The sequence below is a fragment of the Nipponia nippon genome, unplaced genomic scaffold, assembly GCF_047370975.1.
Source record: "Nipponia nippon isolate SJK-2023a ecotype South Korea unplaced genomic scaffold, ASM4737097v1 scaffold_9, whole genome shotgun sequence".
Taxonomy (NCBI): Eukaryota; Metazoa; Chordata; class Aves; order Pelecaniformes; family Threskiornithidae; genus Nipponia; species Nipponia nippon.
This window is the reverse complement of record NW_028262413.1, coordinates 19,822,790-19,835,909: the sequence shown is the minus strand read 5'-3', so window position 1 is coordinate 19,835,909 and position 13,120 is coordinate 19,822,790. Positions and strand designations below refer to the sequence as shown.

Genomic DNA, 13,120 nt, shown 5'->3' with positions numbered 1-13,120 from the left:
ATCAGAAAGATGTTATTAAAGAGATAGCTTTGATAAAGGCATGCAATATAGTTCTAAGACCAAAACATACTCTTTTTAAGAAATTCCAGATCTCCTCTAAGTAAGAAGTTTTTAGAAACTAAGATCACAAAGAAAATACATGCATCTGTTTTCCTAAGTATACAATACCATTTGGACTAACTTAAGAGTTGTATTAAAAACATGTTATATTTCAGACATCAGACTACCAAAAATAATTTGTTTTGTCTGAAAGAGGTGACAATTAACAGAAAGTAGAACACCTTTTTACCCTCTAAACATGACTATGCCTTCTAGTGTTGTATAGTATCTACAGTTTTTTACCTGTCATTGACAGAATATTTTTAATATATTTCTTTAAATTACACTAAAATGTGAGTGGCTTAAAACAATCAAAACCAATTATAAGCTGTTTTTAACAGTTTATTGTGGCCAAAGATAAAATATGCTTAAATATACAAAAGAAATGGTCTAAAAGAAAGGAAAAACAACACCCTGAGTGATAACTGTTACTGCTTTCAAAAATCTGTCTTATTCTCCGATGCAAAACGCAAAAAAGAATACTAGAAAATAAGGCAGAATCTTCAAACTGACAGTGAAAATTAAGTTTCTGATCTACTGAAATTATACATTTACTGTAATCAAATAGAACATCTTCTTATGTGAATGCCTGTCTACTTTGGAAGAGGAAATTACAATTAGTTCTTTAAGCTTTCACACAAGTCTTATATCCCAACATCCTTATGACAAGAAACATATATGCTCTTGATAGCTCATTAGTACAGACTGATAACGAGCTGTTGCTGAGTGACAGTCCCTCTTCAGTTAAAAAAAAAGAAAGTAAGATTCAGTAAGTTCAGAAAGGCAAGAAAAATTCCAAAGTCTGCTCATTCTTAGCCACCGGTGATTTTCAGCAGCTTTTCTCTACAACTGTGCTGGAAAACTTTCATCTGAGTAGTTGTACTTTTGAAAACCACTGCTAACATGAAGGTTATGATTCTGATGGTGACATCATTCAAAAGCTTGCTAACACCATCTCTTGAAGTGATGGATAACAAAACCTACTTGTAAGCCAGTGCTCCTGCAAAGTGCTTCTGAATGTAAGTGTCCATCACAGGTCGAAAATGAAAATACTTGCTGTCACGCAGCAGATTTATGATGAATACCTGTGGGAGATGAAAAAGCGAACCCGTACTAAAGGAAACTGCACAATGTTGCTAGGTTTGTCTAAACAAGTTACACAAGCTGAGGAACAATGAACTACATGAGTTTCTTTAAACAGTCGGTAGTTGTGTTATCAGATGTTATTGTTTGCTTCTCCCAAGTGACAACAAATATTGCTGTACTCCATCTGTTGAGCCTATCCTGCCCTCCTCACCCAAGATATTACAGAAAACATAAGGCTGGATCCAGCTGAATATTTCATATTTCATGGAAGTAAAATACTAGCAACATGATAATAAGAAACTTAAAACTCACTGACCATGAGATAAAGAAAAGTAACAATTCAGCAGCTTACCAAAGACTGAAAGACCAACAGACCATACTTTTCTGTGTTGTCATCCAAGACTACAAACAACGTGTCAAGAATATCTTGTAGGAACTAAAATGACATGAATAAACAAAGAATTTCAAATTCAATTGCATTCAAAAGGAGGTTATTTCCCCCCACTTTAATTATTTCATACATGTTGATATCTTTGTGAAACACTTGCCAAGGACAAACCATTTCAGGTTCATCCATATGCTGCGATAGACTTTCATTTGTTTTACTAAGAAGAATTTTTCTTTTTAAAAGGAATGTTTCTAAACAAAAATGACAGAAAAACAGAAAAGAAGAAATATGTACCGCATGCCTGATTTGTAAATATAACTGAGTGTTCCTTTCACTGTAAGCTGACTAAAAGTGCTGCCTAACAACAGTGGCAAAACAACTTACTTTCATTCTGATATCATTAGAGTGCATCAGATGCTGTTCGTCATCAAATTCAAGACTTGGAAGCACATTAACTGGTGCTCCAAATTATGTTTAATATTGAAAACTTTTGTTATATGACAGAAAGTAAAGCTTTTATAACAAGCATTAACTGGGTCAAGTTACATACTGCCATTTGTTTCTTTCATTTGTAACACTGCGGCTTCCTGAATTCTGACAACTCAGTGATTTTCTTTCCTGAAAGCACAGTCCTCAGAATGGATGACTGTGAAGAAGAATGCTAAAGATCAAGTCAACTGCACATTCTCTCATGACTGCTTAATCTATTCTAATTAAATTTCTGACGTGGAAAACAAGAAATAAAATATAACAATTTATGAAGTCTCTGAAAGGATAATTTTTTTTTCTGAATTATTGCATTGTGTTCTTCATATCCCAATGCCAAATGGCAGCTGATTTAGGGAGGGAATCAATTACTTCTCCCCTTGGAATAATTTAATCCATATCTTTTTATGCTTTTCTCTATAGAAAACAGATACTTGTACTGCCCTGCAAACTAAGGGTACAAAACATTCTTGAAGAATTCCAGTATAAATGGGGTATTGTCCTCTTCTGTTACTGTTACAAAGTTATCATGAAGATTAACATTCAAGATATGGCAACATTCAAATGAGTTACAGTGAAGTGCCTTTAATCATAAACTACTAATTAAGTGTTGGGATTTCTTTTTGGTTTCTTCTCTTTGGTTGTTTGCCGTTACAAATAATCTCCTTTTACTTCTAGATTTATAGAAATAAATTCTAGGGAGAGTTCTCAGCACACCTAAGATTATCAGAGGGATATCTGGAACGCACTTTGTTCTTGCTGAGACCACAAGTATTCAAACGTATTTTGAAGTTCCTTTGACCTAAGAAAGTTCAGGTCACACAAAGGACTGGCACGTAGAGCAGCAGTGGTTACAAAAAGTGACAAAATTATCAGATTGGAGATTACTGATAGGTTAGACACGCTAGAGAGCGACTGGTGCTCTAGGCAACAGCTCCACTTCACAGTGCTGGGACAGGAAAATGGGTTTGCAGGATGGTTCATTGGCCATTGAGCAAAACGTAACTTTCAAGGTTTCACATTTCTTTCTCCTCTAAACAGATGTTTGGAACATATTTACAAAATAGAAATACAGATCAACTCTACTAGCTGTTTGAAAAGGCCAAGTTTTCTGAGTCAGCTGTGTTTTCTTCACCGTAGAAATGACCAACCACACTCACACAATTTCAGAGAATGTCCTTTAGAAAATCCTGTTGGAACAGGTAAGCCTGCACAAAACACCACTCCCAGTGGCTACGTCTACATCAGCAAGCAGTGCGGCTCAACAGGAGTGGGCCTGCAGAGTGGGACAATTGGTGCTGAGGACCTGATACTTGCAGCACATGTGGATGAGGGAATTTTACTAAGGATTAGCTCTATTTTGATCCCAAGGACTAACTATCCATTAATTTTTGGAGTGTACCTTCCTGTTCAGTTTCATTTCAAAATAAAATCCCAATTCATACACCCTGAGAATTCACAGAATGAATCAAAAAGTACAATAAGAGGGAACATTCAGAAGCGTATTGCAGGTCTGAATTCACTTGCTGTCACAGATACATCCAAAGACTGTTATTTCATGTTGTACCTTAACAATTTCCTCGCCACTGACATGTCTCAGTCTTCCTAGAATATCCATCACACGATCTGGGTAAGCTTTCCATTTCAGTAGGGCAAGCAAATCCACTGCAGAACAGTGAGAGAAAGAGCTAGAATCCATACGCAGAGGGAAGAACGGCAACCCCAGACCCACCAGACATTCATTACATGTTACACTTCTGCTCTTGTTGCAGTTCACACTTCTCGAAAAAAAAAAAAAGGGAAAACAAGAAGGAAAATACGGAGTAAGTCCAATACTACTAACAAAGAAATGAATAGAGGAATGGTAAAGTACTTCAAAAAGAGTAAAGACTGCATTTTTCCCTATGTGACTTGACACTGCACTGTGGACAATCCACTTTTGTCTTCCCATGCTTCAGGGACATTGCCATAACAAATTTTTATTTAGTTAGTAACTCTGTAAAAGCCGAACAACACAGACTTTGGATTGTGTAGAAGTGCTAACATTGAATTTTTTGTTCTTCAATCATTTAATGAAAATTAACTTTGCTTTAACATATTACTCTTCCCTTGCACTTAGAGTAATGTCTGTAATTTCTCTGCCATCTGTCAATATCCTTATTTCCTCCAAAAAACAGTTTCTGCTCATTTCAATAGTGTTAATAAAAAAAAAAGCCTACATATAAAGAAATTGTAACAAAAGAGTATTTTAGTAAAATAAAGAGAGCGCAAGCATACCCATCTTCTCTCTCTTTTTCATAATCCCTGTTGCCCTGGGCGATTTTGAAGGATCAGCTACTTACCATTCTGGGTCAGTTTGGTAGAGGAAAGCTGTGTGGAGACTGAAAAGGTCTCTTTGGTGCTGCGCTGGAAAATGAGGCTGGAAGGGATGTTGGGGCAGCCATTGTAGTCCTCTTTGCAGCAAGGCAGCCCCAGGTACAGTGCGTGATTGTTAAATGTGCTGTTCTCATCACACTGCAGGTACAGGACAAGAAATGGAGTTGTACCTACTCTGTCTCATTCCACATACTCACACCCTGACAGCAATTGCCTAACAGTTCTTTTATTGATCTTTTGGGTGCACAAAAACACTTCTAGGAAAAAGCTGTGCTTACCACCTTCAGGGCCTGTACATACACAAAACAGACCCAGCTCTAGAAAGCATGGTCTCCTAACCACTGACTGTTTAGAACTTATCACAATCTTCCAACTGTACAACTTAGTGCTGCTGTCTGAAAATCACACTGAAGAAATAAACCAAGGTAAATCAGCAGAAAGGAAAAAAAACCAAACAACCCCCCCCAAACCCCTTGCTGCAGGGTTGCCAAGCTGTAGCATTGTCACATCATGCATTTGAAGTACAGCATAATTTCATAACAAAGGTACAGAGTAATGCCATAGGCTGGTTAAACTGCTGAATGCTCATAAACACTACTATGTTTGAATTGAAAATGGACAGGATTAACAGATGACAAATCATCATTATCTGAAGGGAAAAGGTGAGCTGTACCTACAATAGCAGGCTGTATCCATACCTAGTTGTGTCACCTGGAATTTATAAAATTTTGAAACTACTATTAATCTATTCCTCACATACTTCTAATGAAGGGGGAGGAAAAGATAATGTAATGACCATTACTTATTTAAACTGAAGCAGAGATGAGTAGGTGAAAAGTCTACAGAGAAGAATTGGTACCTTATAAACATAAAGCTCATGGATATCATCCGACAAGGTAGTGCCATCATCTCTCATCAATGGAGTGAATGCAAAACCAAAGAGCTTCTTTTCTCCCTTGTCTTTTGCTGTAGCAAGAGATAGAAATACGGAATCATATTTGTACATATTCTGTCTGTCCATATATAGCACAAGGTTACTTACTAACTTCTCTGCATGCCTAACAAAAAGCATGCAGGTTACATAAGAAACAACATATAATATATTATGTCTAATTGTATGCAAATGATCAACAAGCCTCAAAACAAACACAAACATTTACATCATACTAAACCAGAAAATGTACATGCTGTAAAGAAAACATTCTACAGAAAAAAACAGCAAAAGAACAGCAGGGGAGAACATCTACAAAATGTTTTGCCCTGCACTGATTGTTCACAATGTCTTTAATGTGCTGTTTAATAAATGTAGCAACGAGCTAATTAGCAGTACACCTTCGCTGTATTTTAAGTTGGCACCCCTTTCCTGCTTTCCACCCAGTAACAGCCTCATCTAAACATAACTTGACAATGGAAAGACCTCAGCTTTTTTGGATTTCTCTTGGTTGTATTTTGCACTCACTGGAGCAATGTCTGAACTCAAACCGGAGGTGAGACCCACGGAACCTGTCGATAGGGATGGGCAACTTGATGATTTCCCCCCATCGAGGGCTGTTGTTGTGGTAAAGGACAAAAGAGTGGTATGCACTCCTGCTTGGCTCTCCTGAGCCCAGGCTGATGCAGTCCTGGAACAAAAGACAACAATTTAAGATTAAAAGACATCACATCACTACAGATGAGTCATTTTATTACATGGTGATAACCTTTATACAATTCATATCTTCCTGTAGACATAAAGGAAGAGTCAGAAGCAGAAACTCAGACACAATGAAATGCAAAATTTTTGAAGAGATCTTTAAACTGTGTTCTAGGTCAAAGGATGAACTAGGAGACCTATCATACTGGATGAATTCCAGTATCTTAAGTTGTTATTTAAGTTATTATTTAAGCTAAGTTTTCTATCAAGCATAGAATAGATACAATAAACACGTAAGTCCAAATATATGAGTCAAAAAAAAAAAGGACCTAATGGGACCATCACTTGTAGTAAGACTTTTCTGAAAACATAATTTAATCAGATTTCTGCTTCAGTATCTCAGTTCAGAAGTGATACCTGAACTTTTCAAGCTCTTAAAAACGTCGGTCTGTTTAAACTACAACCATCCAGCCTCACCGAGTATACCAGAAAATTCTGATTAAGTTACTTCATTAGTGGTAAGCCGAGAGTTTCTGTTGAATAGTTATCACCTAAAAATATAATGGGATCTAAATTTCTGCTTTCAGATATAAAAAGCTCAGAGATCTTGACCGATCTATGTATTCTCAAAATACAGATGAAGAAAAACATGAATTGGTATTATTTAGGAAATATAGAAATCCTTAGTCAGAACATGAGCAAAGGAAGTTAGGAGAAATACTGAAGTCCTGAAATAAGGACAATGAAAGGTCCTTTGTAATGAAGACATAGAGCAGAAAGCACATTTTTTTATATAAGCACTCACCGATGTTCTAGACCTAGCACTTATAGAGACCCAAAAGATGTGATACCTTATAAAAACCATGCAGAAAAAAGACAGCTTAGAGGTTCTTCACTTTTAGCATCTCTAAGGATAACGAATCCAGGAAGAAACAGAAGCTAAGCAGACCCAGACGACACATGCAATATAAATTCTGACATAAAAACACCCCACGTGGAATAGTATCGTGACAAGAAGAACTACTGGTCATTTCCCCAAGGCATCTCTAAATTCTACCCCAAGAAAATACCGACGATGTTGATTTGATTTTTTCATCTGTAAACAAGGGACTATCAAGTTAAGTATATCCCATTAACCAGACTCAGTTAGTTCGGCCTGTGGTAATATTCTTCTGGCTTCAAGAAAGCTAAGAATTTGTGAAGGAGCCCAAAAAGAAAGAAAAGTTCTCTGGAATTTTGGGATTCCATGCAAGAACAGCCTCCCTGGGCAGAGATTCATTGCAAAGGCTCTAATCCAAACTGAGTGACTTTAGCATATACTCACAAAACTCAGTCCTCTCAAGTCTTAGTAACCATATGGTATGTGCCACAATCCCGGCATAAAGGTGATTTTTTAAAATACAGCAACAAGAATTAACTGTTGCAGATATTAACAAGTTGGAGTGAGAGTAGTGGTGGCAGTACTAAAAAACAGAATGCCTGCAATATCCCAGTTATATTTTGTAGTAACAGTAACTTGTTGGGCTTCAACGCAGCAATTCCAAAACCTCATTCAGCATTAGGTTCTTAGGAGAAAGTAAAATAGTGTTTGTATTTCTTCTATAAGGTACAGTAAAAATTAAAATTTTAATGTGAGCTTTTTTCTGTTGCCTCAAAAAATTACCTGCCTTGTTCAGACAAATGGTCAGTCTTTGAATGCTGTTTCATGCTATCAACTTTAAATAGATGAATAGGTGAAGAGTCTTTCCTGCTGGTTGTTAACTTAGTTTCTATGCATTTATACTACAATCTACAATCTGAGGAGGGAGGATTGTTTCATCTTTAATTCTGAATTGTGATCTGCAAAATATAAACACGAAACTAGTCTCTCTACACCTAGTTACCATGAGACCCAAATATGTAGGTGAATTAGAGGGCAGAGGCAAGCAAGGGAAGCTAAGCTAGACAAAGTACCAGGTAATAATTTTATCGTTTAAGGTATGCCTTGCAATTAGTAAGATATTCCTGCTACTGGAACAGAAAGAAGAATAAGTGAGAAGTGTGTCAAGGCTTTTTATTTTTCAGAATATACTGAAAGATACCAACAATTGTGTAAGACCATTTTAAAAAGGAAATACTCATTTTCATTTTGAACAGCACTGTATTCTGGGAATAATTTCACTGCTTTCAATAGGACTATTTCTGGACCAAGATATACTCAACAGCAATAAGGATTTGAGACAGACAAAATATTCTCATTAACGCTGCGTATGGTTCTGCTAAAGTCTTCACAAAGGCATATTTCAGATTTTGATTGTGCTGCTGTTCAGGAAAAGTTTAGAGATTTTATTCTAATATTAGATGAAAATATTGTGGCAATTTCCCTACTGTGTAACTCAGCACACACTTTCTCATTTGGCAGCCTCTGCTTTGGAAAGGCCATAGGTCAGGAACAGTAAAGGGTATTTCGACCAAGAACAGTCGTGCTTTGGGGTCAGTGAGTGAACTTCCAGTGTTCTGCCCATACTATTGTAAGCTTGGAGTTTTTTATTAGCTTCTCTACTGTATCACCTACTGAAAGTTAATAAATTAATGTCATAATTAGTCAAATGAAATAGAAGAAAGAAAATAGCTAAACTTTCAAAGCTACCTCAGGTCACGCAAGTGATCATTCAGGGGACAGGGAACCCAAACAAAGCAATTCTCTTCATCACTACTGCACCAACCCCTATCCAACACACACCTTATTCTTAAACATTATATTAGACTCCTCTTGTTGCGGTCTTCAGTGTTTTCTTTTAGATTATGCTGAATGACTGAAATGAAAGTCCTGATCTAGCAGTCTCTTTACAGCTGCTTGATCTAGGAATGTAATTATAGTCTGTCTTTGGGTGAAACCAGCTCCCTCCTAATAGAAAACGGCAGGTCATCACACGCTGCTCTAGGTGTCCATACCAACGATTACCTAAACCAGATGGTTGCAGTGAACAATAAGCCATCAAGGGCTTAAAACTAAATTCTTAATATAAAAGGTAAACCAGTACCCATTTAGTGGCATACTGAAATAACCCAGACTAATGGACCTGTGTTGAGTTTTAGACAAATGGATACCTGGACTTCCCAAAACCCATTGCACAGGTGGGATGGTTAGAACTGATGGAGCGCTTTGTTCTTGGGGCTTTTCACCTGAAGCTTGGGAATATTTTGAGCACAAAATTTGCCTGTATTTTACAACCAAAATCTGCATTCTAAAAGTTGAGACAAACTGGAAATCTACAGTTTAAGGAGCTGAATCCTTACAATTTTCAGGGCATTTCTGTAGACTTAGAGCAGCCATATACACTTGGTAGGGTCAACTGTCTTCTACAAGGACGTTACTGTTCAATGGTAAGTTAACCCGCTAAGTAATTCCAGATGGCTGTCTCATTCGCTTTAACTTTAGTAGATGAATTTGCAGAATTTTTACATCACGTAAAAACTACAGCAGTGATGAAAAAAGAGGAGATGTGATTAGTTTGCAAACTCAATTCTAAGTAGCTGCTTCTTTCTCTTATGTGCATGTGATTATTCCTTCAAACTGTCATTTAGCACTTTTGAACTATGCCTCTATATTCAGTTCAACTGATATTCAGTTTTATATGTTATTTTTCTAGTTCTATTCTGCAGTTAAGACAGAACACAAACATATCTAAGCAGTGAGAAGGAGTTCAAATTAAAGGGAAGGAGAGTTCAACTTCTATTGTCCCTGATGGCCCTTTTACTTATTTTTCAGTAGATATGATAGTTTATACCTTTGAGTATTTGCTATGTAGAAAAATTGTACTGTCTGCGTGTTTGAAATACAGTGGATCTTAGGCATCATTAGACATCATGAACCAAAGATCTCCCTGATGTAAACCAAGGATCTTTGTTGCTTTGACTGCAACTATACAGAGAAGCAGTAATACAAAAACTGGTATAAACATTTTCTTTTAAATATGTAGTTTAAATTTAAAAACCACAAAGGATCCTTTATATGGAAAGTCTCTCCTTTATGACAAATGTTCACCTGAATTTTTTCTAATCAGACTGACTACCTTTTACTAGTCTTTGTTTGTTTGTACCATGTCTGTTCCAGTATCCCACGTAAAGCCCTGAAGTACTGTTACAGTAGTAATAACAGGCAAGGGTAAGAAAAAAATAACTTAGTATCTGTGAATGGCCATTCCCAAACAAAACCACAGAAGTAGTTAAGACTGATAATGTCTAGAAACTATATGGCTTTTATACTTAATCATTAGCCACAGTTACAGTATAATTAGCTACCATTACGTACATCAGCATTTCAAGATGCTGATACTGCAGTTTAGAGGGTAAAGACCTACATTGGTCTTTGGCAGACTGCTGTGAAAGAAAGCGACGATTAAAAACGTGTCGCTCAGTTTGAAAGGTACGCCTAATGCAATTAAACAGAAAAGGATTGTGAACTTCCTGCAACAGTTAACGAGAACAAACCAGTTCCTTACAAGAGATACACTTTTCTTTCAATGAAATCACAAACAATTGTAGTAATAAAGGAAAGTTCTCCTTTCAATTAAAAAAAACAGACTGTGGCAATGAGTTTGGTACACAAGCACTTTGGTGTTCAGACTCTTCTATGATAATGGCTACAAAGGCCATTTTATTGCAGTGGAGGTAAAAAAAAAAAGTAGGGGGAAGTTATGATTAATACATTTTAATGCAGCCACTTCTCCATTTCTGATAGATGTTTATGTCGAAATACTTTCATTTACTTCTCCATCCTCACACCCTCCCACCCCACAAAAAGCTGACTTATCTTCTTCTCTTCAATAATATTAAGAGCAGAGGAAGAAAGAAAAACATTAAACATCACCATCCACAGCTGGAACAGAGCCCTCCCAGGGTGAAAGCCAAGATCTTGGAAATCAGCTACTCAAATTTATTTTCCAAAACTACATTCGGTACCATAACTCTGACAACTCAGATTTAAAAGTCTCCCTTGTAATCACATTTCATCATGTTGTACGACACACATTATTTCATTTTAGATATCTGTCATATACTCCTCAGTTCTTTCTGACTACAGTTACTCTAAATTTTCTTTTTACTATAGTCGCTGACATCACATTTTGAAATTACATAACCTTTTCAGTTTATGAATATTTTCTCCAAGTCCCCTATTCCCATATAGGGGAAGTGCTCCAAATTCTTTCAAATTTATAACTGACCAATTCCTTCATCATAATATATAGCTTAACAACATAGGGGGCGGGGGGAAGGAAGATCTGGTTTTTGTTTAGCACTTCCCTTGCATCAGAGACAATAAAACAAGAGAACACATCCATGGAGCAAGCAGATGGCACCTGAAGCTCAGAGGAAATAAGCACTCACCTTCAAGATTTCTCCATCTGCATAGAGCACATACATGGTCACTTCAATGTTCTTCTGCACACTTTTCCCACCTCTTTCAAAGTCTCCCTTTTCTAACGTCAGGTATAAGTCATTGCGTATATCACCTACGGTAAAAGAGTGGAGTCACATGCTTAAATTCAACATGGAAGACTCAGTGCCTGTGTGCAACATATTTTGATTCTGCAAACCGTTTTCTGGTTCTGCAAGACTATGGCTGATGCCCAAATCATTCCAAGCAGCAAGTTAATTGTTAATAAGGATGAACATTTTAATATAAGTGCATAAACTCAGACCATTGTTAGTAATGCCTTTATTAAGTGTGAACTCAGAATCAATACTTGCTTTTACTGTGTGTAAGCAGGGAAGGGAAAAAAAAATCTTCTACTTTGTCTAGTTAGCTGATTTGGAAGTATAAGGCTAAGCCTGACAAAACATCATTAACATCAGTCTTCCCATTTCCAATATATTTTAAGAAAAATAAGTATTTTTCTGATGATCAGCAGAAAATAATGTTCAGTTAGCTCTTAAAGTATTTTCTATATTTTCATAATTTCTTTTTATCATAACAAAAAAATAAAAGCAGCCTTTTTGGAAACCTCGTTGTAATTCAGTTCAGATGGATTAAGAAGGAATTATGAATTATTTTTTTTTTTGCCAGATTTTTGGCTACCCTCTGGTATCCATATGCATGAATATAAGAAAGCGGGCAGTATGGATACTTGCCAATTTCTCACTACCTCATTTTCAAGAGCTTTCAGAGCAAATGGCTATATTCAGAAATACAAATGCTAGCATCTATCTCAGCATCTTGTTATCCTGAAATTGACAGATTCTAGCTCCCTTTTTTTTTTTTTTTTAAAAGATTCTGATTTGGGAAACTGCTTTGAAAACTAATGCAGTCAATTCTAAAGCATGCACCAAAAGGATAGCAGGTAACACGTATTCTTCTGTAAGATTTAGTTACTGTCACCATTTCATGATGCCTCACTTACCACTTCTTTTTATTTACTTGCCACAAAGGCAAACATACTAAAGGGCAATATATAAAAACACAAAAAAATTAAAACAATAAAAAATTAAACTCTTTCAAGGCAAGTATTTTGTTAAGCAGCCTCAAAAGACTAAATAATGAAGTAATGGAACGGTTATCCAGCAAAGCAGAGACTCCTTGTATGTCTGATTTCTTCCACCCCAGTACTTGGAGAAGCTGATGCAGTTAAGTCTGTTTATTCATCAGAAGCACAATGAAATAGGCAGCATTTGCTTTCAGGCAGTGAGGGATATCCTTTTGTGTCTGTCAAAGCAGCACTTCAGATTCTTCTTGAAGTCTATAACCCCACAGAATTTGTTCCTTAATCTACTGTAGGGACAAACAATAGAAGCTTTCAGTCCTGTCTTTACTTTCATTTTTATTTCTGGACATAAGTACAACTTTTTAAGCATGGAAAATACAGCTCTCTAGCTGACATTCAGTGCTTTCTGCTAGGAACTCTTTATGAATGGAAATCTGTATGCAAAATGTCCTCCTTTTTCCATTAACCTCACTCTCACTGTGGATTCACAACAGAGCTGACTGCTTGAAACACCTCACAGTTAGAGGTCTGAAGATGCTATGGTTCATTAAGGGGAAAAAGATGACAGCCAGAGGCTGGTGAAAGACC

General features: G+C 36.6%; 1 protein-coding gene across 14 annotated transcripts in view; it reads right to left on the bottom strand.

The window, feature by feature from the left end:
- DOCK3 (dedicator of cytokinesis 3) overlaps positions 1-13,120 on the bottom strand; it is a 221,367-nt gene that overhangs the window by 66,957 nt on the left and 141,290 nt on the right. For all 14 annotated transcript variants that reach the window (XM_087743795.1, XM_087743802.1, XM_087743796.1 and 11 more), the window contains exons 15-21: positions 11,439-11,563; positions 5,895-6,057; positions 5,295-5,401; positions 4,402-4,573; positions 3,627-3,724; positions 1,538-1,621; positions 1,084-1,184 (exon numbers count right to left, since the gene is read on the bottom strand). In XM_087743795.1, the coding sequence (XP_087599921.1) occupies positions 1,084-1,184; positions 1,538-1,621; positions 3,627-3,724; positions 4,402-4,573; positions 5,295-5,401; positions 5,895-6,057; positions 11,439-11,563 (850 nt within the window). The remainder of the gene's footprint in view (positions 1-1,083; positions 1,185-1,537; positions 1,622-3,626; positions 3,725-4,401; positions 4,574-5,294; positions 5,402-5,894; positions 6,058-11,438; positions 11,564-13,120) is intronic.